The sequence below is a fragment of the Musca domestica genome, unplaced genomic scaffold (assembly GCF_030504385.1).
Source record: "Musca domestica strain aabys unplaced genomic scaffold, Musca_domestica.polishedcontigs.V.1.1 2, whole genome shotgun sequence".
NCBI classification, from domain to species: domain Eukaryota; kingdom Metazoa; phylum Arthropoda; class Insecta; order Diptera; family Muscidae; genus Musca; species Musca domestica.
This window is the reverse complement of record NW_026712249.1, coordinates 2928798-2953632: the sequence shown is the minus strand read 5'-3', so window position 1 is coordinate 2953632 and position 24835 is coordinate 2928798. Positions and strand designations below refer to the sequence as shown.

General features: G+C 37.9%; 1 protein-coding gene across 9 annotated transcripts; it reads left to right on the top strand.

Annotated features, from left to right (window-relative positions):
• The first annotated feature begins 1104 nt into the window (after positions 1-1104).
• LOC101901331 (methylcytosine dioxygenase TET) lies at positions 1105-22537 on the top strand. 9 transcript variants are annotated; one of them, XM_059121639.1, is made up of 11 exons: positions 1110-2222; positions 2520-2986; positions 3065-3582; positions 11053-12822; positions 12923-13154; positions 13967-14161; positions 14226-14288; positions 14363-14475; positions 14545-14622; positions 15620-16035; positions 20806-22537. In XM_059121639.1, the coding sequence occupies exons 2-11, from the start codon at positions 2601-2603 to the stop codon at positions 21667-21669; spliced, it is 4635 nt and encodes a 1544-aa protein (XP_058977622.1). In that variant the 5' UTR covers positions 1110-2222; positions 2520-2600; the 3' UTR covers positions 21670-22537. The 9 variants fall into 9 exon arrangements, with proteins under 9 accessions (XP_058977621.1, XP_058977615.1, XP_058977613.1 ...); XM_059121632.1 differs by having other exon boundaries at positions 1109-2222; positions 2520-3582; positions 12923-13166; ... (1 more) ...; positions 15620-15871; positions 15926-16035; XM_059121636.1 differs by having other exon boundaries at positions 12923-13166; positions 14363-14622.
• Positions 22538-24835: the final 2298 nt, after the last annotated feature.

Sequence of the window (24835 nt, the reverse complement as noted above, 5' to 3'; positions counted from 1 at the left end):
AACTTTTTTCCAATTTAAGATCATTTTATAAACACAATATCACTTAGGTACCGATCCTTTTTTTAGCGAGTATTTTCTTTGAGACCTACATTACAGATGTCAGTTGTAAAGTACTTATTGATTGATATCGATTTCCAAGAAATAACTGTGAAATGTGTGTAGTTTCGTTTCAAGGGGATTAAAACAATGGATCTCGGAAAGTTTACAAGGAGGCAAGTAAACAATTGTAAATTTTATTTTATATTTACAACAAGTAAATATTATTTGCTCCACAGAGCTTTGGTCCTCGTAATCACCGCGAAAATTAGTCCAAACACCCTTCTTAATATCAGATCCGACGGTGCGTTAAAAATCGTAGTTTCTTTGAATTTCTTTGTCGAATTCGGCCAGCTTTTATCACGGCAAGACGTTGGCGCTGACGATGATGGTTTGTTGTTTTTGAGTTAAGCGTTAAGAAACAAATAGATGATTTGAAATTCACTATTGAAAAGCTAAAGTGTTTAAAAATTCACTTATTTGACTTGTTTTGTGTTTTTTTCTTTTCGTTTCGTTGCCTGAGATTATTATTTAAAACAGTTTCCCAAAAAATCGCCACTACCATGAAGGAATTCACAATTAAACATGCAACGGATTTCGAGGGGCGGTGTGTGTGTGTCATGGCAGGCTAAGGATGTTGGTTGTGAAGAAGGAGGAGTTGTACATCATTAGAGTAGTGTTATACTCTGAAAGGGGAAATCTTTGCCTAGAGCAAATGCTTTTCCCATGGAGTTGCACGTGCTGCAAATGAATTTTCGGAGTGTAGGACAGTCGACAGGGGAATGGATCATGCGCAGAGCACGACTGAGATACAAAGTGTTATATAGCAAATTGAATGCCTGATGGTATGTGTGGGTGCTGAAGCCACTTGCCGCTACAAACTGAATACGCATGGGGCTTTACTCCGAAAATAAAATACCACCCTGCCACCCACCACAACCACCACCACCACCATGAGCAGCAGGACGCTGCCAGTCTCTCTCTGCTGCCAGCGTTTCAGTTCAGATTTTGTCGTCTTTGTGTCTATGGCCAGCACAGAGGACACCGTGTTTCGGCAATGTGTGTGCCTTTAGTTGAACGTTACAAGTTGCCAACGTCAATACCACGTCAAGGAGGCGGACGGAGACGCAAAGGCTAACCGTTAAGGATATTCAGCCCCCAAAAAACACAGACAATTGAATCGAGTGTAGAAGATTGTCATATGTGAGCGCACATTCACGAACAACCATTCATCCACAACCACTGCCAGCGAGTGCTGCTGTCTGCCTGCTGCATTCGACAACAAAGTTCGACAACTTTGGAAAACTCTGCTCGGCCAGTTTGATGCCAGTAAGTTGTGAACTTAGAACAGGTAGAGACACCGCGCGCTTTACAGTTTTCCTCGAAATATAAAAGAAAATAAAACTCACGCACGCACATACAGCCAGACAAAGGCACGGTGCTTTCCCAGCCATTCTAGAACTGAACTGAACTTTGATTACTGGCCAAAACGACCGACAAGCAGCCAGCCAAACAATACATAAAAATAATAAAATCACAAAGAAAACAATTTCAAAACTAAATAAAAAAAGTTCAATTATTGTTTTTGTTGCCACCGATTTTGATGTGAAAATTCAAAACAGCCGAACGCGAGAGCGAAACACACGTCAGTGGTATTGGAAAACTTAGGGCCATCGCCGTGTGTGGATGCAAAAGAAGTTTATTATGTCAGCGAGTGTTGGTCCAATGCAAGGCATTCCAGTTCAGCCCAGCCACGACCAACTTGGCAAACGCATCGTCTAGCAAAACTGACGGAAAGTCGCCAAAAGTTTTGGCCATAAGTGCATTCATTTAACCAAGAAAAAGAAATTAAAGGAAGAGAAAACTTATGCCCATAACAAACAAAACAAAAGAAAAAAGTTCAAAACTCCAATAAAAATTCCCAAAAAAAAACAAAACAAAAAAGTTAACAATATTAAATTGACAACAAAGTGCAGACAAACTACCGAACCAAACAAGTGAGACAAGGTCCGTCAACGTGAATCAAGAATAAGTTTAAGAAAAAAAAGTTTGTGAAAAAAGTGAAAAGTAAAATCAAATCGTGTGAAACTTTTCGTGAAAGGTTGCCATTCAAAACTATGTCGAATATTAAGAATTACAGAAGCTGTTGACTTTTGTGAGAGAAGTTTTCCAACAAATCGTAATAGGTAATTAAAATTAAGTTTGAAATCTTTTATAAATGTTTTGAAGGACTGAAATTAAAGAAAATTCAATGCAACAAGAATTATTTTTCTGAAAAACCAAAAAAAAAAAACATTTTTTGAATTGTTTTCTAACAATTTTATGATTTTTATTTATATGAAGAAATATTTTGAAAATTTTCCTCTAGCCAAATGTCCTGCCAAATATCCTCCTCATTTCTTCAATCCTCTGCTTTCTATTTATTTTGCCATGAATTTTGCTAACCTTTCCTCACACTCCTTGCATTTTAATACAATCTTTAGAAAATTTAGCGAAACAAATATATAGCCCACCAGGAAACCCCCAGGAACAGCACCAACCACCCTTACACACTGCCTTTAAACATGGCTCTACTGAAACGTCCCTTAACCAAGGAAACGGCAACAATTGCCGAAAATAACAACGCCAACAAAGTTGACACAGAATACGAAACAGCTGCTAAACGTAAAAAACGCTCATCACGTGACGATGACACCAACAATAACAACAACAACAGCAGCAAGTTGGACGAACGTTTGGCATTGCCTCAAAAGAAACGTGGCCTTGATACGGGAATGGGAAAATCCACAAATGAGGACCAAGACGATGAAACCTTAATTCGAGAAACCCAGGCTGCATTGAAAAGCCTCTCAGGCAGCTGGCCAGAGGCCGGACGCAATAATCCCTATCGCCTAAACGAGCAGGATGACCAACCACCGGCATTTCAAAATCTCTTTGAGGAAAAGCAAAAGTATGAAGCAAAATCTAACAGCCCTACGCAATCTGAGGATGTAACTTATAACCACTTTGAATTCTCTCGCCTCCACAGACAAAAGGAAAACGACCAGGCACGAGTCAATACCCAAAATCAGGAACAGGATACTACCCCATATGGTTATGATGATCGCAAGAAGAGTGCCTTTTCCCAGGCCTCGGCATTTAAGCCGCCGCAAGATATGAAACGTAACGGTTATCCAAATGTCAATCCATACGCCTCCTCCTATTCGAATGGGGTGGCAGATGTCACATCGTCTTCTTATATGGGTTATCATCATTCGCATAGCACAGCTTCGATTTTATCAAATCGTCCAATGGAACGCATCTCCCCCGTGGAACCGATAAAAGTTGAATCGGAGATGGGACACAAATCCCAAGATGAGGCCACAAAACAATATACGATTTTACAGCCAGCTGGCCTGGGTAGTCGTGCTGCCTCCGTAATGCAGGATATTAGTCGCGATGGTCCGGTCTCTTCGTCCATGATGACGGCTGGCAATGAACCTCACATAACATCCAGTGCCAGTGTGATAAATCAGCCTAGCTATTCGCCGAGCAGCTTAAATCGTGGTAAGTTTTTGAGATACATTGAGAGCTTTTTGTATTTTGATTTTGAATTTTGAGTTTTTAACTTTGATTTTGAGTTTCAATGAATTGGCGTAAACTTGTGCTTGACTTCTTGTTGCATTGAGTTTACCGTGTGATACAGGATACAGGGAGTGGTAATGGTAATGGGGAAATCTAAAATTAAAGTGGAAAAGAAAATGTGAGAGAAGTGGTGAAATGAATTGATGATATTTCAGATGTTTGGATTAGATCATGGATAATAACTTTAGTTTGAAATGTTGAAATTTAGCCCACGGTTCAAGCGAGAAATTTCAAGACAATTTTTCTCTTCCAACAATAATATTTATTTCACGTATTCTTAAATGTGCCCAATTTCTATTCGTCGTCTACTTTTTATAGAGTGATTTTTAGGATTTGGTTCAAAAAACGTCATGGCTTTCATACAAGTCCTTTTTGTATTACTGTTAAGGATATTTGTATTGTAAGAGTAGAGTATAAAGCAACTTTGGTATTAAATAAAAAATGTATATATAAGGAAAACCCTGATTTTAATCCCTGAAAATAGATAAAAAAAAAAACGTTTTCCTTTGATTTTTTAATTGTGAAAAGCCTGCAGAATGACCTTTTTTGAAAATATTTTCGTTGCCTGTTTCCATGTGGCTAACTTGTCTCGACTTAAAAATTGTTTTTCAACTAATTCAATACAATGTTGGATAAACTCTTCTGATAGCTTTGATTTGCCTTACTTTTGATCTTCTGGCTGTCCATTATTGCAGAAGCATTTCATCTAAATCATCACCCAACCTACCTTTAGAATAAAATCGAATGTGACATATGAGAACCCAGCTCAACATTAAACGTGACTGGAAAAAATCATGAAAATTGGATTCTTTGAGGTTTTAGTTTTTGTTATCCATTTAGTTCGGAAACCTGCCTATTCAAAACCCTAAGTCGATTGAAAATTTTTTCCGAGAATATCTTTAGCTCAATTTAAATTTAAAGATTTAATTTCAATTCAGCTAGAAATGAGGTTGGGTTCGACATCGACTATGCCTGTTAAGAGCCTCAATGTAACTTTTAAATGTTGCACTGATCAGAACTTTACAAACTTTATAAAATCTCACCATGAGATATATTGGCACAAAAAATGAATTATTCAATAAATCCCCTTCATATTATATCGGAGGATAAATAAGAAAAAAATATGAAATAAAAAATATGTAATTTTTTGGGTTTTACCTAAGCGAAGATCATATGTTTTTTAGTTTATTCCTCTTTCAAGAAAATCTTAATGATTTGAAAGCCAGATAGACACTATCCCACTCTTAGCACTATACCATGCGTTTCGCCGTTTGTTAAGTTACTTATCTGATCTCTATAAACGTATAATCCTCGCCTTATCAGGGCGAAAGGATTTAAACCTCGGACCTTGGTGTGAAGCCAACTAGAAGTTGCTGTCTTAACGTTCAGAACCATTAACCCGTTTTCCTATAACAGGTGTATGCATTGGAAGCAAAATAGTTGTTGTTGAGAAAAAATCCATAGCTACAAATCAAGATTTGGTGTGAAAAACAAATTGAGCCGAACTTGTGGGTTTCTGATTTTTAATTCCGCATATTTTTAATCACAACAAGTTTGAAATATATACTACTTTCCCAGCCATCATACACACCAATATGCCTGAAGAGCCCCTTAACCAATGGCGAAACGCGACGCATAGTTATGAGTGTGTGATATTGTCTATCTGGTTATCCTTTTCATTCTCAACACGGATACGGAAAAGATTCGAAGATATAATCCTCAGCAAAATTGTAAAATTTCCGAACTGGAAGGTAAATGCAGTTAATGTAGGAAGAAGCCTACCTTTTTTTGAGCATTGAATAGGTTTCTACAGTCGGACTATAGACCGACTTGGAATGACAACAAAATGTTTCACTTCGATTCGTGTACGCATTTATCCAATGATAATTCTTGTAAGGATGCGAATCACAAAAAAAAAAAAAAACATTTATCAAGAGTGTAGGTATTCATAGCGTCGGAAATATACCTCTTTACAGTCTTTACAATCTTCAACTTTTCTCAAAAATATTTTCATTCTTTGAAACAATTCCGCTTTCTTAAGGAACTTATTTGTGAATATCTTAGATTTTTCCAAAATTTCCATTTAATACTTCATGTAGCCATAGATAACCTCTTCTCCCCGAAATGACATATAACCTGTAATTAAGGTAATAAGGCAATAAAGACAGTCGTCGCATTCAATTTATCTCATGGTACGTTGGCAAAACCAAGTCATACCCCAATAGCCTTCCAAAAGGCCACACTCCTACACTCACACACACTCACAAAAGAAAACCTAGACATATATTTATTCAAAAAAGACCAAAAGAAATACTAAATACATTTTCCCCAACCCAACAACCTGCTTACCTTGTTCACGTACACACAGATAAATTTCAACATGACAGATATACAGCCTGCCTCTGAACAAAAGGTTATTGCAAATACCCAAACATATGTTTGTGTGAGTGAGTGAGTGTACATGCGTGTGTTTGGGAAGGCAGTTAAACCTATTTACACACGCATTATAATTATAAGTATTGTTATTATTTGCACATTTTACCAGCACTTAAAACGCGCCAAGACAAGTCGTATGGCATCAAAACTAAATATTAACGACAATCCAAGGGACAACAATAGCAACGTGAACATTGGCATAGGCAGCTAGACATTTAGCTGGTAGAGAGGTCTGATAAAGAAGACATCGAAGTCAAAGCTTTTAATGTTTGCTGCCTTTCATAAAATGTTGAAGCAACGACAGGGCATAGTTTGTAAACATAAAGGAAAAAGGAAGTTCTCAGCAGTCAAGCGTAGCTAAGACGGCTAAAACCATAATGTGGACTGAGTGACTGACTGCAAGTGGCGTGGCTTGACTGGGGAATAGTGAGGTCGTTGTTGTTGTAGTGTTCTAACAAAACATGATTTAGGCAACTTTAATAATAACAATTTTGTCACACTAATTTCCATGCATTACATTCATAACCAGAACACACACGCATACATGCACGTAATAAAAGGAAGAGCGGCAAGGAATTCATATGCCTGCCTTATAATGACTTGGTTGAAATTCTGCCACGAGTAGTTAAGCTCAATCAAAAGGGGGAGCAGGGGAAGAAATTAAGAAAATTCTTTGTTGGCAAAACGAACAACAATAAAAATAATTCTGGTTGTGTAGCTAACACACGTTCCACAAAAACCACTTACGCATATTTATTTTGTCATTATGGCAGCTCTTTTTAGAAGTGAACGCACACACACACACACTCACCTCCACATCCGCCGAACAAAGGATGCAAATGAAGGGTTTGTCATACAGACATATTTATCATAAAGCCTGTCCCATCCATTCCTGGTTTCAAAAATTTCAATGACTTTTTAAATAGTTTTCGACTTCTTTAAAAAATGTCAACTAACAAATAGCAACAAAAACATCTATAGCAACAAATCTAAAATACTAATAATTCATAACAAAAAGTGGCGTTTGTTTGCTGTTGTTGTTGTTGTTGTTACTGCTGCCACTTAACTTTGAGTTAATGTTATATTTAAGGGCTTATTTTGATGGATAAATATGTGGGGGAGACTTTTTGTTAGAGGATAATTAGCTGATGGATTGAATTTAAGGGAAGGGATTGGGATTTGATTTCAAAATGATTGACATTTCATAAAATATTTGTGTTATACATTTTGGAATTTTATGTGTTAAAGGAAGTTTTACAGAAGAAATCTGTTTTGAGTTTCAATAACTGGCAGTATTGATGAGCAAGGTTGCTGATTTAATTCACGATATCGTGATATTATCTGAAATTTTATACGTTCAATATTTTTACTCTGGTGAGACAAAATGGAACTTTGATGTAAATACTGTCTACATCGATTATGTCCTGTCATTCTCATCATTTTTGTAAGTTAGGCCCACAATTTGGAACGAATTTAAAATTTTCAAAAAAAATAAAATCCGTTAAAAATTCTGTTAAAATATAAAAAATACCGAATGTAGCCGTTATATTAGGGTCTGTGCGACGACGTGGACCAGCATAGGCCACTTTTGTCATTCGCCATTACAGTATTCAAATGCGAAACTTGAAAAAATAGGTGAATAATGTGGATAAAATCATCAAACTACCGAATATAAGGAGGAAACATTATGTGGGGGCTATACCAAAACTTGGACCTGCCTAGACAATTTTCTGTCCTAGGCTGCAGCATCCTTTATGAACTTCAAATATCAAATTCGAAAGAAGTCCGGTGAATAATGTCGCTAAAATAATCAAAATACGGAATATCGGGAGGTGCCATTATATGGGGACTTTACGAAGGCGTGGACCTGCATAGACAATTTTATGTCATAGGCAGTAGTATCCTTTGCAGCCGATATCAAATTCGGTGAAAAATGTCGCTTAAATCACCAAAATACCGAACATAGGGAGGTATCATTGTATGGGGACAATACCAAAACATGGGCCTACATGGCCCATTTTCAATACCTGCAGACATAATATGCATTTGAGTAAAATTTTATCAACCTACTTCATTTCGTTCGGAAGCCAGACGGACGGCCATCGCTAAATCGACATAGAATGTTATGCTGATCAAGAATATATATACTTTGTGGGGTCTAAAATGTATATTTCAAGGTGTTACAAATGGAATGACAAACTTAATATACCCTCCATGCTATGGTGGAGGGTATAAAAACACTATCTGTATTTAATGAAGGTTTTATTAAATGTGTCATTTTTTTTTAACTCATCGAAATAATCCCTCAAGATTCTATGCAGCAAATGAATCACTTATCAAAGTAAAAATTGAAAAATTTCTCCTGCGTGGCTTCAATGATATCAGTAAATTATCAATGCTTTAATCGATTTAGCTACACCCATATTTGACCATCAAATCTGGGAGAAAATGTAAAAAATATTCAGATTTTTGACATGACTTCCATAAAAAGCATTCTCCTCATCCTTTGAATATTTTGCAGGGTTAGAGAAAGTTAAAAGGAATTTACACCCCCTGAAAGTTTCCTCTTGCGAATAAAGCTTCACGATTTGGCATAGACCCCAAATATCCCGTCTGATTTTATTTCTTTAGCTCTAATTAGATTTTGTTGTGTTTTAATACGTATGGTTTAATTGGAATTTACAATAATATCCCAGTAAAGGGTACCGAAATATCGATTCGGTCTAACTTTGTTATATAACTACAAAAACTCCTTCTTCCATTGCAAGTAACTCCTTATCCTCACCAACCTCGGGATATATGTTGCTTATTGAAAAATACTTTTACCTTAAGTGTGTTTATTTACGCAAAATTGTTATTGTTGCTGGCAGAGATAATAAGTATTTCCGGCGAATTCTCTCCCCTTAATTTATCTCACACACAGAAAAACCAGCTACTGAACAGGTTAAATGTTGAGCTTAGAAGCAAAGGGTTATTTTTGGTTTTAATTAAATTCAATTTAGAAGATAAGTTTTCCACAAAAAATATTGTACATACACCTCATCTAAAACTGGAGTTCTTAAAAGAGGAATATACATACATGTACATGAGTATGTGTGTGTGTGTGTGTGTAGGTGGATGAGTTTTGAGCTTGAGTGGCAGACAAGAAAATACTTTCTAAAATTGTTCACAAGAACACTTTCGAAAGTATGACAGTGCCTTCGTTGTTTTGCTTTGCTTTTGCTGTTTTTTTGTTTCACTACTCATACATTATTAGAATTTTATAATAAGGATGCGACAGCATTAGACACACGCACAAATACACACATACACTCACGCATCCTGGCAGACAGTTACAAGGATTTTTTGTAAAACTTGTTTAAAAAACGCTAGACAGGTTTTTACGACATTCTGATCGAATAGAAGAGTGAGAGGCCTTGGGTTATGTCAGTGAGTACATATATACGCTTGTATCTACGTGAGTGTGTGTGTGACATGTAAATAATTCAAAAACAGTTTTCCATCAAATTTTAATTAATTATTTAGTAAAAAAGCCGAAATTGTTTGCTGGAGAATTTCACCTCCCACGTCTGGCATGTGCTACTTAAGATAATATCAAGTAATGCTTATGTAATGAGTTTGGATGTATACGTTAAGTTCTGGGGGAAATAGGAAGTGTGAGAGAGGTTACAACATTTTCATTTCGATTTTTCCATTAGGAAATTATCTTTTAATTTCTGAATCTGAAAAAGTTATTCTTAGCTTTTGCTCAATTTTTAGATGGCAATAAATGTCCCACTCCCAATTGTAATGGCCAGGGCCACATAACTGGATTGTATTCCCATCACAGAAGGTACCGATAATCGTGTTATAACTGGAAAAGAGTTATCAAGTGAAGATTTTGGTTAAGAATCGTACAAACTTAAAGTGCATAATTAAATTTTAAAAATTAAAATAATTTGACAGATGAAACTTCTATATTTCTAACACATTTAAAGAACTTATAATTATGTTTTTGGTATATCCATAAAATAAAATTTACACATATATAAAAAATTAACACCAATAATATACTTAAAATTTTCATTAAAAAATTAACACCAAAAAATCATGCAGCTTTCTTGATAACTCTTTTTCCAAATTATCAGAAATTTAAACCAAAAAAAAAAAAACTCACAAAAAATCTCTTTACACCACTTGCAGTATATCAGGTTGCCCCAAACGCGATAAAGTTACGTCAGAATGTAAGTTCAAAAAAAATCTTTAAAAAAAACACCTTCTCTTCTCTCAATCTTCTTGAGATCTCTTCCTCTCAATCTCTGTTCTACTAAACCAAAGCATGTGTGTGTGTCTAACTTCTCAAACTAATCTCTTTCTGTATATTTGTGTGTGTGTGTGTGTGTAATGCATGGCAATCTTCAATCTTGTAGATAGTCCTTCTCTGAAGTAAATCTGTTCAAGTAGAGTTGACATTTGAGGTCGCTTCGTGTTTCTTTCAAATCCGATCTTCCCAAAATTGAATGTGTATCTATACTATCCCCTTCATCTTCTCGTTGTAGTAGTTGCCTTGCGATAAGTGCCAACTGAGTGATTTGACATTCCCTCTTTTTCTCTCTCATTTTCTTCCGCAATATTTAGTATTGGCATTACATGAACAAATTATAAAATGTCCCACTCCAGGCTGCAATGGTCGTGGCCATGTCCAGCCGCATCGCAGTGTCCATCGCAGTCTATCCGGTTGTCCGCAGGCAGCTAAAAGTTTAGCCAAGAAACAATTGAAATTGTTGCTCAATGGTGGGGAAATAAGTGAAACCAAGAGAAATGATTTGAATTTTGATAAAGGTCGGTTGTTATCCTTTTTTTGGAATTGCTCCTTATTTGCCCTCTTCTATCGGCTATCAACGTCAGCTACCAATTGCTGCTCCATGTCATAGTTAAATACATTTTGCAATTTTTTGTTTTTTCTTCTTTTTTCAGATTCCGTGGAAAAAATCTCTTCGAATCAGTATCTGAATAACACAGTCAGTTGTAACGGAAACCTCATTGCTAACAAAAGTCCTTCCCAGGATTCCAACGGCAGCAGCAACAACAACAACCACATTAGTAGCGGCAACAATATGCCCATCATCAAGTCCGAGTTCAGTCCAGTGCCAAATATTAAATCCGAATACAATAAAAGTCCAATGCATTCGTATCTATCGAACGACAACACAAATGCCTCGGGACGTGCAAACTCGAATGGCACAAGTTCCTCGGTGTCAGCTGCCAATGGTGGCAACAGTGGCCAAAGTGGTGCTGGCAACAACGCCACATCCGGAACACTTCAGCAGCAACAACAACAGCAGTCACACAACGACATGAACCGTTTCGTGGGCATGCAGTCGCATGCCATTAGCGATCAGCAAAGTCCTCACAACAGCCAGACAATGCATCAGCAACGGGGTCCATTCATTGAGGGCTCTTCCGGTCTGATGATGTCCGCGGGCAATACAACGGCAAGTGGTGATGGCGTGAGCGAATCCTATCACAATGACCACCATTCACAGCAGGCCAACACACAGCAGCAAGGCGACCCCCAACAACAACAACAGCAGCAGCAACAACAACACCAACAACAACAGTATGAACACATGCGTTACGGCCATCACGTTTCGAATGGCAGCGACAGCCTGAGTAAACCACCGTCGGCCTACGGAGCCAGTGACATGTTGTCCAGCAGTAACAACGGCAACCTTTCGCCCAGTTCCCGTAGCTATGATCCCAATCCTCCAACATCGATATCGTCCAGTGTGTCTTCGTCCTATGTGGATTCTTCAACACCTTCGGGTGGTGTCAGCGGCTTGAGCACAGCCTTTGAGCGTTACGATCCCAACTGTGGTGGCCAACGACCGGCCAATATGTATCCATATCTCCCCCAGTCGGCTGACGACATTCACTCCCAACAACAGAAATATCTGCAAGACCAACAGCTGCTGATGGCCAAGGTGGAACATGATGAGATGACAAACGGTGGCCCCATCTATCCTAGGCCCATGTACCACTACGATCCCAGCATGGGTCCTTTGCCACCTGGATTTTCGGCCATAAATCTGTCCGTGAAAATGGCTGCTGCCCAAGCAGCTGCTGCAGCGGCGGCATATCAAAACCAACAAACCCAACAACAACCGTCGCAAGCATCCGTTCAGCAGTCACAACATCCCCAGCAAAGTCAGCAACAGCAGCAGCAACAACAACAGCAACAGCCGAAGCAAAGCGGTTCGCCATCGCCCTCCGCCGCTCCAGTTGTGGATCTTTCCGGTTCTACATCCGTAACATCGTCCAGTCCTCAGGGTTTCAATTCGCCAGCTTCACACAACCAGTACAGCCAGAGAATCGGTGCAGGAAGTCCCCAGCCAGGTGCCAGTCCGAATGTGGCCAGCCCCCAAGTGCCAAGTCCCCAGGGTCAAACATTGGATCTGACAGTGAGCCGATTGCCGCACAGCATCATCACCAGTCCCCAGTACGGAGCCCATCCTGATGGTGTAGTGGTAGGTGCCCATCCGCAAGGATTTGGTCCCGGATTGCCGACATCGGCAGCAAATGGTACGCCTCGATCTCCTCACATGGAACCTGTTGATTTTAGTGGTCCTACTCGTCCTTTAGGCTTTGGTCTCGTTGGTCATATTGGTGGTCCCCGGCCCTATAGTCGTGAATCAACCCCGGACAGTGGTGGCTCCCATTACATTGACAGTTATCGGGATCCCAGTGGTAAGTACAAAGAAGGCTGTGGAGACAATTGGCAAGGATATGTTTGTAATGTGTGTTCCCTATGTTTTCGTGCTGTCTTTTGTGTGACTTTTGCTTGCAGGTTACTCTCCCCATCCCGGCTATGGTATGGTTGTCCAGTCCGATTATCCCCCAGCCGGCTATCATGGTTATGGAGCAGCCGCCGCATATCAGTGTAGCAATCCTTATGCCACTGCTGTTGGTCCGGGCGGATATCCGACCCCAGTATCGGGTGGCTATTCGACAAGTCCAGCATCCTGTTACTCCATGCCACCGCCTCAGCACATACCACAGCATGACAAGTCGAAGGATAGGTTAGTTGAATGGCAAGTTTCCAACCAATATTTAATACAAAAACTATAACTTAGTTAAATTGTGTGTGAGTGTGTGTGTGTAAGGATTCCTGCTTGTCCTTAATTTTGTTTTATGGTCAGAGCGAAGGCAAAAATTCATTATTATGATAATGAACGATGATGATGACTATGTGTGTGTATGTGTTTTGTTATTTACAATGTAACACTTGGTTACATTGGCCATTGTCCTTTTCGCCTGGGTTGATTATCCTTGGCACATTGTCGTTGAGATTTTAATATTTATTAAGATGTGTGGCTACAGTCCGTAACAGGACGGTCATAAAATTTACAATCCTTTGAGAATAAAGGTTAATCTACCAACTAACACAACGAGAGAGGAAGAGAGAGTCACCACAGACATGCACACCCATACAACGAAAGTGCAAACTAAAAATCTAATTTCTATGTTAAAATGAAAGCAATCCTCCACCTTTTCCCAATTAACTTCTGCTTTATTGCCTTGAAAAACTGTTCTTTGGAAATTTCCAATTTAAGGAGATTTTCGATTGTTTTCAAATTCATTCAGCCATGAAACAATGACCATTCTTTTGTTTGGCCGATAACTCATCCACTTGGCTAGATAAACTTTCCAACGATTTCATAACAAAACTATTTTTACAATTTTAAATTCCTTTTCAATTGCCAATTGATTGAAGGGATTAGGGAATAAGTTTTTCCAAAGAATTCCATTTCGTTAGCAAATGCCAAGGCATCCTCGTGCCGCTCAGCAACGTGAGAGATAAGAGATTAATGTAAATCTTTCTTTAAAACAGTTTGACTGGCTGTCCACGAACGGATCGCAATCATCTCCAACCCCATTCACAAGAACTGAAATGTCCAACACCCGGCTGTGATGGCTCTGGCCATGTTACTGGTAATTATTCTTCGCATCGCAGTCTGTCGGGCTGTCCCAGAGCCAATAAGCCAAAGAGTAAACCACGCGATGGCCAAGACTCGGAACCGTTGAGGTAAGTTATGGGAAGAGTGCATTTAAAGTGAAACAGTGAATTGAATGAAGATATATTTTCTTAGGTGTCCCATCCCTGGCTGTGATGGTTCTGGCCACTCTACTGGCAAATTTCTATCCCACAGAAGGTGAGTCATACAGCAGCAGAGTGATGTTAAGGATGATTTAAAATATGTGTGTGTCTGTTTGTATTTTTTCGCAGTGCATCTGGTTGTCCTATTGCTAATCGTAACAAAATGCGTGTCCTTGAAGCTGGCGGCACTGTGGAACAACACAAGGCCGCTGTGGCTGCCGCAACTGCCATGAAGTTTGATGGTACGTATGCCACTACTTTATCCGAAGATCTAGAATCCAAGGCCTACTTTCGCTCTTTTTCACCATCAGGATGTGGATCAGCTTCGCAAGCCATAAAAAAGCCCAAATTCGATGAGGTTACCATGGTCTATCCCAAAGGCTATACAGGTAAATATCGCTAATGCTATTCTCGTATGTAGTGTTGTAGTATTAGTAAAGTAAATGGCAGCACGATGTAGCATCCAAATGAGTTAAGAGTCCAAGGAAATGTCACAAAATTCTAATTCTAAAGATGCTGTTAAATATCCTGCCTTTAATGTTTTAATATTAGAAGGGTGGTTCCCTGTCTTATACTGAAACGTCTATGAATTAGGCATGCTATCCGAATCACAATCTTTGTTTATTGTGAGTCTAAAAGCAAGTGAACTATTGGATAGTTATTTGAAAGGAATACTTCCGAATGGCAGTTTCAACAGTTTTTCATGGACCTCACTTCATTGGACGCTTCTAATGCCTTGCCTTGTAATATCGTAAATATTTTCGTTTAAGTTGTGTGCGTGTGCTAACAATTTTTTATTCTCAAAAAAAAACACGTCTTTGTTTCTGGTAACATCACACCACCGCCATCTAGTTTCACTAACACTTACCTCCTTTTGTTCTTGATTTTTATGTTGGTCGTTATATGAAATTAAAGAAAAAAATATATATTTCTTTGTTCATCCCTCCCCTCTACCCTACTTTTATTCGTTCGTTTTTTGATGATGATTTTTTTGTTTTTTATTTTAGATTATGCGACTTTTTGTATCGGTGCGGAATATCTTCTCTAAACAGACAAAATACATGTAAATAACTAAACCACAATTATAAGAAAAAAAAACTATCCGAACTCCAAAACAGACAGACAAAAATAAGACCCAATCATATCATAAGTACAGCCCAAATTGAAATCAAGTCAAGTGCCTAAGGGTTGACGAAGTGAACGAAGAGGTAAGCAAATTGAGTAGAGTAATCTCGCCCTTTATATTTCGCCATCAATCACACCAACACGCCCCCAATCAATGACAATGAAAATTGTTTAGCACACGCTCACCTTTTGCTCCCGCAGCAGGTTGTACAAATGTGTCATGTGTCGTTTTGCTTTCTCTTCCCTCTTTCGATGCTATAGGTATGGACATGATGATGAATGCAGTGGGTGGTGGTTCATCCGTTTCGGTGTCTGCCGCAGCCGCGGCGGCAGCAGCTGCTGTCTCAGCATCCGCTTCAGCCTCCTCATCCTCGTCAAACATTCCGCTGGGCAATGGCAACAGCTCGTCCAGCATCTCGAGCAGTGTGGCGGCCGGCATGCTGCCCGACAGCCTGTCACAGTCGGTCAGTGCCGCCGCATCCTCGTCGTCCGCATCGTCCTCCGCCACAGCAGGTATACATTCCAATACAACTGGTAATGAAACAAATGAGGATCTTAATACTTTAGAGGCTGAAATCACAGAACTGCAGCGTGAAAACGCCCGTGTCGAGTCTCAGATGATGCGTCTCAAGTCGGACATCAATGCCATGGAGTCACAATTGAACACCAGCGATAGGGTACGTAGGCTCAGGTTCGTTGAGGCAACATAAGTATTTCCTAGTTTAATTCCGTTTTCGGCTTCATATTTTCTTGATCTCTTTTGGCCATGTTTTTCTTTTCTTTCGTATTTTTGTTTTGCCTGTTTGTCGTGGCGTTAGTTAAGCCAATTAAAATATTCTCCTTTGTTTTTTGGTTCCTGTTTCTTTCGATTCTGTTTGTCATTCTGGTTTCTTGCACTTTCTTCAGTCATTGTTACTTCCGGCTTTTTTCTTTGTAGTTGTTTGCAGCAGCGTTAGAAAGTATTCGTGTGAGTTTGCGAATGGCTGTTTGTCTAAACTTTCTTTTAAATTAGTTTTCAAGGACGTCTCAAAAGTCTTGATTTCGTTTCTGGTGAATCCAAACTTTTGCATGGACCCCCTCTCGCCCTGGTGCGGTGCTGTTGGGGAAAAGTTGGAGTTTTTCTAACAATAAAACAAAGTTTGTTTAAACGCGCCGCCGTAACTTTTTTCTGTGCCAAACTCGCTAAACTCAAAAACCCAAACATAAAGTTCTAATTTTTGCCAAATCCCCCCCTTCGTTATGTTCGCCTTGGCGGTTGAGACGCTGTTGTTATTTAAATTATTACTAACTTGACTTTGTGGGTTTTTGTGGCACGGGTGACGACGACGAATAAAAAAAACGTGCTAGTCCAACAGCACCCCAACAAAAGTTTATCAATTAATAATAATTTTTTTTTATTTCAAGAAAAAGTTTTTTTTCGGTTGTCTGAGGAAGTTAGTCTGCCATGTGGGTATTTATTCATTTGAACGCTGGTGGGGATCTAAAAATACGACAATTAGTTTCTAAACTAAAAACATAATTGCTTAAATGAAAAACAATGGGAATTGATTTTTTCCAATAAAAATATCCTCCAGCATTTATAAATGTGTATTCAACCCATGTGTGGTCGGGTCTTTTGCCATAGCCCCCACCCAGGCGACAATGGTATATTTCAAAATGGCGTTTTACACCTCATGCTCTCAATATCATTGAAATGAGGTCTACCAATGAAATTTCTTTGTTAATGCAATTCTCCTATGCAGCTGTGGCTTTCCAGTCGACAGCAACAAAAACAACGACGACAACTAACTGACAAACAAGCCAACAACCCCTAAAAGTTCTGGTAATCCCTAAAGGTAACGAATACACATCAAAATGTCCATGCGCGCAAAGATGCAATGGAAATTTGGAGTTTCTCCAGCCCCATTCCCATCCCCCATTCTCGTAACATCAACACAGCGCCACTACTCCACCTCCTAACGAAGGAAAGAAAGAAAGAAACAACCAGCCACCAATACCACACCTTTCTCCAACACTCACACATAGCGGGAGAAAAACACACACACACACTCGCAACACAAACAACAAATAGAAATTGTTGTCTCCCCAACCCCAACCCATAGTTGGTCGGGCTTGCCCATCACTTGAGACTGTTTTATCATCATCATCATCAACGGCAACAGCGTTTAACCTTTGGCCTCCCAAGAGGGCAGGCTCACATAAATGTTCGCAACTTGCTCTCACTGTCAATGTATGCGTGAATGCTCTGTGTGTATTTGTAGCAGGAGGCTCCTAGCCAACAACTCGACAATATACCAATGAAAAACGTTATGTGTTTCATCGGGTGAGCAACATCCCTCTAGAATATGGGGGAAAACCCCACCAACTCAAGGGAAATGAAATTCAGAGCGTGTGTGTGTGCTATTTTCTACATGTGTATGTGTGCGTATATGAAATAAGCGAAGAGAAAAAAACTATTGCCCCAATGTATTTTTTCCTTTCGCTTGTTACAACAAACAAACAATGGAAAAGGGCGTCACAATTTGCTGCCTTTTATGTGTTGTGTTTATCTTTTTTCATATTCTTCGTTACATAAACCCCCCCGTTAGCAACCAACCCAAAAATACATATGTGTATGTAGAGTTTTTTTTTTCTTTTTTATGCTGCAATATATGTATGTGTGTGTAGAAGAGAATATTGTCTTGTCTGCTGTTTATTGGTAACAATAAGTGAATGTGTTTTTTTGCTATATACATACACGTAGTATATACATATGTTATATATTTTTTATATACTTCTTATTTTGTTTGTATATATAAATCAAGCCCACCAACACATACTAGCATCATCATCATGTGTGTGTGTGTGAATTTGTTCCTTATTTTATTTTCCTGTTTTATGTTCTCTGTCGCCATTTTCGAAACCAATAAAATTGAATTAATTTTAATTCGATTGGTTGGTGGCTGAAGTATTATGACAAAAATATCTATTTCATTGTTAATACTTGTTTTTATTGCTATGAAAAATTCATGAGTAGATATCTTATTTTTAAAGAATATTATGTATGACAGCATTAAAAATGTTTACTTTTACACTATGGGAAAGAAGATTTAGATCGACATATTGTTGTAAATCAAACTCCATACTCTTAGCGTTTTGAAGTAAACATTTCCAAAAAACGTCGAATTATGAAAATATGGAATACTCTCTCTTTCGTATCAAGAAACTAGGTACATCAAATTATCGGGTTTTCCGTTAATGTTATGATATACATTTTCCAGCTTATTGTGGGAATAGATGAAATGTTATATGTTATGTGAAATTTTTTTAGAATATTTCCTCATTTTTCACTTTTTACCTAAAAAGAAATTTTGTGTAACTTTCATGCAGCAAATCGAAAAAGGCTCAGGAAAATTAAAAAAAATATATAGAAAATGTTTTCCACTTCTTGGTAACATTAATGCAATCATTTTCTTGATTTTTAATTGAAATTTGATGAACAATAAAATTGTCTTTGACGTCATGCGTGAAATGTTACATTTAATCCTGGCGTTTTGCTAAGATTCAGACTTTTGATGTCGTCTGGGGCCCATAGTAGAATTTTTGAAAAATAATTCAAATGACTTTTATGATTCCGCTTAGGGGATTTTTAACTATATCTTGAAAATATCCCAAGAAGACTTCTTTGTTGACTCGGGTGGGGGATATGATTTTCGACAACAATAATACTCGTATTGTTATCGGTCCAGAGAGTATGTACCTAAACTGTTAGGTATATTAATCCGAAAACTTCAAAAATCTAGAAGGGGGAGGGGGGCGTTGTTTTCTTCTCGATGTGAAATTCAAATGCGGAGATACACGTGTAAATATTTATATTTCTACTTCTACTTTCACAATCTGCTGGATTGCCTCAATAGATTTGAATATTTTTCGACAAATTTATTTTGTATTAGTCTGATATGGATTGCGCTCTGTAAAATCGGGACGTCGGACTTTTCGTATTTTTTTTTAAATAAGTGCCAAAGCAATAATTTCGAGAGAATCAACATTTTTAAAAACTCCCGGCTGAAACCCTCAAAAAATAGAATTTCTAACGCTAGAAATGATTTCATTTGCAAAGTTATTTTCAGCTGCCTTTGGATTTGTAGCTGATGAATGACCAAATATGTAGAAAAGTAGTAGGTTCGGGCCGATCTTTGAATACCTTCCTCGATTTATACTCAATCTGGTAGTTTTCAAAAAATAAAATTTCTGTTAAAAAATTAAAAAAAAAAACGGAATATAGCCGTTATATAGGTGTCTATACAAAGACGTGGACCTGCATGTAACTTTTGCCTTAAGCCATTACAATTATCAAAAAAAAACTTGAAAATCTGGTAAATATGCTAAAATCATTAAAATACTGAATATAAGAAGGTACCGTTATATCGGGGCTATACGAAGACCTGGACCTGCATAGACAATTTTCTGTCATAGGCTATTAGGAACTTGAAATACGAAACTTCAAACAATTTCGGTGAATATTGTACCTAAGATCATCAAAATACCGAATTATGGAGGTAATGATATATGCGACTTATACGAAGACCTGGACCTACATAGACAATTTTCTGACATAGACTGTTGTTCCAATTTCGAACTCTAAATACGAAATTTGAAACAACTCCGGTGAATAATATCCCTAAAATCATCAAAATACCGAATATTGGGAGGTACCGTTACATGGAGACTATACGATGCCCTGGACCTAAAATGCATTTCTCTTTCAGGGAGTAAAGTGCTTAGAAAGAGCTTTTAGTATGGATTTGTAGACAATTCCATTGCAAAATAGGGGGGCAAAGTACTCAGAAGGAGCTCCTTTTGTGGATTTTCCGACAATTTTATTGACAAATTTGGCTACAATCATCAATATACCGAATATCGGGGGTACCGTTATATGCGGGCTATACGATATCGTGGACCGATATAGCCTATCTTTGAACTTGATCTGCCTGCAGACAAAAGAAAGATCTGTGTAAAGTTTTAGCTTTCTATCTTTATACGTTCGAACTGTCGGACAGGGCAAAATCGTCTATGTTATGTCTAAAATTATTATTTCGATGAGTTATAAACGGAATGACAAACTTAATCTTCCATATCCTCCATACTATGTATGGTGAAGGGTATAAAAATAGGCCATAATTTTTTATTTTCTTTTATTTGAAATCCCATTTTCCTTCATTAACGTTCTCACATTTAAATGTATGCACTACATTTTTTTCTAGTTCAATATAACTAACATGAAGCAAATATAAACGTTATTTAAATCAGCATGCCACTTATTTAAATTAATAGCAGAAATAATTTAAGTTTTACACACTACTCAGTTCAAGATATTTATTTTTATTCTTCTCTTTAAGCAATCATTTTCCATACTCGCATCTCCCATTTACTAATAAAAATATTTTTCTTCGCTTATTTCATTTCAGGAGACTTCTCCGCTGAGTGCTCATCAACAGCGTTCTCTCGCTTCGGTGACTAGCACTGCTGGAGGAACAGCAGCTCTTGCTGCAGTCTCCTCCAGCCGCACGACCAGTTCCCTCGCGGACTCCACCAATGGCGGCAGCAACGCTAACGGCCACACCAACAGCCTCACGAACTCCTTCGCCGGTATCAACAGTCACCTAGGAGCAGGTGGCGGAGGAGGAGTAGGAAATGGAAGCGCCACCTCATCCGGCCTAGATGCAGGAGGAAATGCTAGTTCCTCCTCCATTAATGACGGCTATGGTTCAACAACGTCTGGCCCTTCATCGTCTTCCTCTTCCTCCAACATTAACAATTACTACGAAAGTTTACGCAACAATGTAATCACCCTATTAGAACATGTACGAATACCACCAGCTGGTCATGGCACCGGAGCAGCGACTGGCAGTCCATTGGCAGCCACCTCAAGTGTGTCCGGTGTTTCCAATCAACATTCAGCCTATGCAACTCATCCCACATTAATACCACCAGGTCCCTTGCCCAGTGCATCCATATCGGCCAGTAGTGCTGTATCAATGTACGGCAGTACCATGCATCCGCTGACAAGCTCACATCCCGGCGGTATGCATCCGCCACCACCACCACCCCCTCCTCCGACACACGCCTCAGCCGCTCATCATCCCTATACCGTACATCATCCTGCCGGTTATCCTCATCCAGAACCATTCGATTCATACATCTCCAAGTTACAATCGCTGTGCGTGCCACCCGATGTCTATGCTTTGCCCGAAGATACCGGCAGACCAGTATACGATTCTGTCAAGTCCAGTCTGCATCAGGACTATACAGTTATGCCCACACCCATCTAAATACAGGCAGAGGTCAGGAGCGAGTCCAGTTTTCTGCATTTTTGTAAATAACTCAAAAAATTAGAAGTTAAGCCACCAAATACCAAATTCTACAATATGTTATGGTTCCATGTATAGATCAAATCCAATGTGCAATGTTTCTTAAGGATATCTATGCTGTACACCCATCGCACAGATATCCAATTGTAAATATCCCCCATTTCAAAAAATTAGCAAATATATAGTAAAAATAGTAATGGAAAGAAAAAAAGAAAAAACTTTTAAAGTGTTTAGATATAATGTTGTCAAATAGTATTTCAAGGTCGAGGCATTTTTTGTAAATTAATTTTAGTTCTAGTTTATTTTCAAAATATAACTAAGGTATTATGCAAAGTATTCGAATAGAAAACACTTGTGATGATTAGTATTCGTTAGTTATGTGAGATGAAAGGAGGAGAATTCATAATAGGCTAGATATCCTACATGTATTCTCGTACTTGAAGCTATACCAAGTATTTTAAATCAAAATTATGGAAAACAATTTATAAAAGTAATGTTTGTTTATTATGTTTTTCTTTCTTTTTGTAAATTTAAATCTGCAATAATTTTAAGAGCAACCCCCACATACAGATAAGTGCAATAATATTCGTAATAATTAATTATTCCTTTATATCAACTATAAATATATTTTATTAGCTCCTTAATAATGAATGTACATAATAATAACTATAGATATATTAAGACTACAATAAACAATTACTTACATACATGCCTACTGAAATATGCAAAATAATATAACTAATGTAAGTATCAGAGTCCTCTATGTGGACTCTAAAAAAAGTATTAATAAAAACCAACAAATAAGAAACATTATTTGAAATAAATTAAATGTTATGTATGATTGAAGGAAAAAAAAAACGAAAATTAAGAATAAAAATATTAGTAAATAAATATTACAAAAAAAGAAACATAAAATTTTTATTAATATACAGAAAACCGTGCTACAATTTCACAGATTTTTGGTGGGGGGAAAACAAAGCTATGATGGATCAAGATCGTCCTATCCCATAAAGTATACATATTCATGTTCAGCTAAGTCGATTTAGTAATGATGAGATGATATGTACCGGTCCACGTATTGGTATAGCCGATATATATCGGTACCTCCCGATATTCAGTATTTTCGCCACATTTTTTCATGGATTTGTGTAAAAATTGGTATTTGTAGGTCATAATGGTTTCTAGCTCCAATAGTGGAACATTGTATGTACAGGTCTACGTTTTCGTATAGCCCCCATTTAACCCTAAATTCCGAAATTCGGTCTCTTGATGATTTTTGCCACATTTTTCGACGGATTTGTCTAAAAAATGATTTTTGTAGTTCATAATTGGTTCTCTCTCCGGTTGAAGAACATTGAATATCTAGATTCATGTTTTCCAATATCACACATATAAAAGTACCCACCGATTTTCGGTATGTTGATAATATTAGTCAACCACGATTTTTTAACCACGATTTTTTTTTAAACTTGGCATTTAAAGCTAGAAATAGAAGACAATCCATGTAGCATAATATTGTTTATATACATAGGTTCTCGTTTTGGTATGGCCCCTATAAAACTTCCTCACTCGCTCTATGCGTAGTTTAACTGTATTATTCAAAGGGTCTTATTGGTATTTGTAGTTTAAAGTAGATCACGTTTGACTTCAGATACTTTACTCAATGATGGAGGGTATTAAATGGCTCGGCTCGGCTCGGCTCGGCCCGGCCAATCTTAATGTTTTTTACTTGTTTTTATCGAAAATGTAAAGGCAATTCTACCAAGCTGTCTTTTTCGTCCTTTTCCCCAAAATAAGTAAAAACACTCTTTTACTGGATCGTACCAAACCAAATTTATTATGCAAAGTGGTTTGTCATAACATCCCACTATAGGTCGCAGAACACATCAAAAATCTAAATTATAACTAAACACTATGAATTCATAAAACATAAGCACATTTTAGGGTTATGCATGAAAGTACCAGAAAACTTACTTAAATGCAGAAAGTGGCAAAAAGTTGTATATTCTACAAAAAAAAAAAAAAAAACGGCCAAAATCCTTGATAACTTAAAAGGGTACTGGTGCCCAATTGAAGGTCTATGAATAGGTAAAGTCTTTCGTACATTAGTTGGCTTTTAATTAAGAAATTCTGACGTCTTACCGTGTTTTCTTGGTCAGACAAATTATTTAAATACACCAATTTTAGCGCTGGTTTTTGTCAGACCATATCAGGAGTGATTCGTGTAATAGGTAACTTGCTTCGTCGTCATATTTACTAGGGTTTTGAATATGGGTCCTGTGATAGGAAAATTCTATATTCCAATAATGGGGCATTCAATGGAAAATTCAAAAATTGCGTCCAATCATGGTATAAAAAAAAAAGAAAAAAAAGCTAAGTTCGACCGGGCCAAACTTTTAATACCCTCCACCATTTCGTCGAAACTAAAAAAAACTTTAAAAAAATTTTGTTGGAAAATGCGGTTTAAGTGAAAACCGTTATATGGCGGCTACACGAAGATGAGGCCCTACATACGCAATTTCCTGTATATGCTGTAGTACCCATTACGAAATTTAAATACGAAATTTGAAACAATTCCGAAACAACAGACAGACGGATAGACTTAGAATTTTACGCTCAAGAAGAATACATATACTTTATTGGCCCCGACATAAGTATTTTCAGGAGATACAAATGGAATGACAAAGGCAATGGTATTGTGGAGGTTATAAAATATACTCTCCTCCAGTATGGCGGAGGTATAAAAACCTACTCTACAGTTGTGGCCTTGTAGACCAGACACTCTAGATCAGTGCCCTCTTAGACCAGCTACTTTACAACATCTGATGCCATGTATTCTACAACAGTGTTCTATGATGTTCGCTGAGCTCGAGACCAGCTACTCTGAATCAAAATAAAAATGCAGGCTTCCAATCTTGGGTCATTTAATAGAAAATTTCTTGCGCCCTATCTTGGATCTTGAAAAAGAAAAAATTCGAGCTCCCAATTGCGTACTTTAAAATGCACAAATTCTAGCATCAAAGCCTGGGTGTTTTAACAGAAAAGATTTCGTGATGTATATCTACAATTTCTTGCGCCCAAACGTGCCCAACTATAAATCCCAAGAGCAAACTTGCCTTATGTTGGG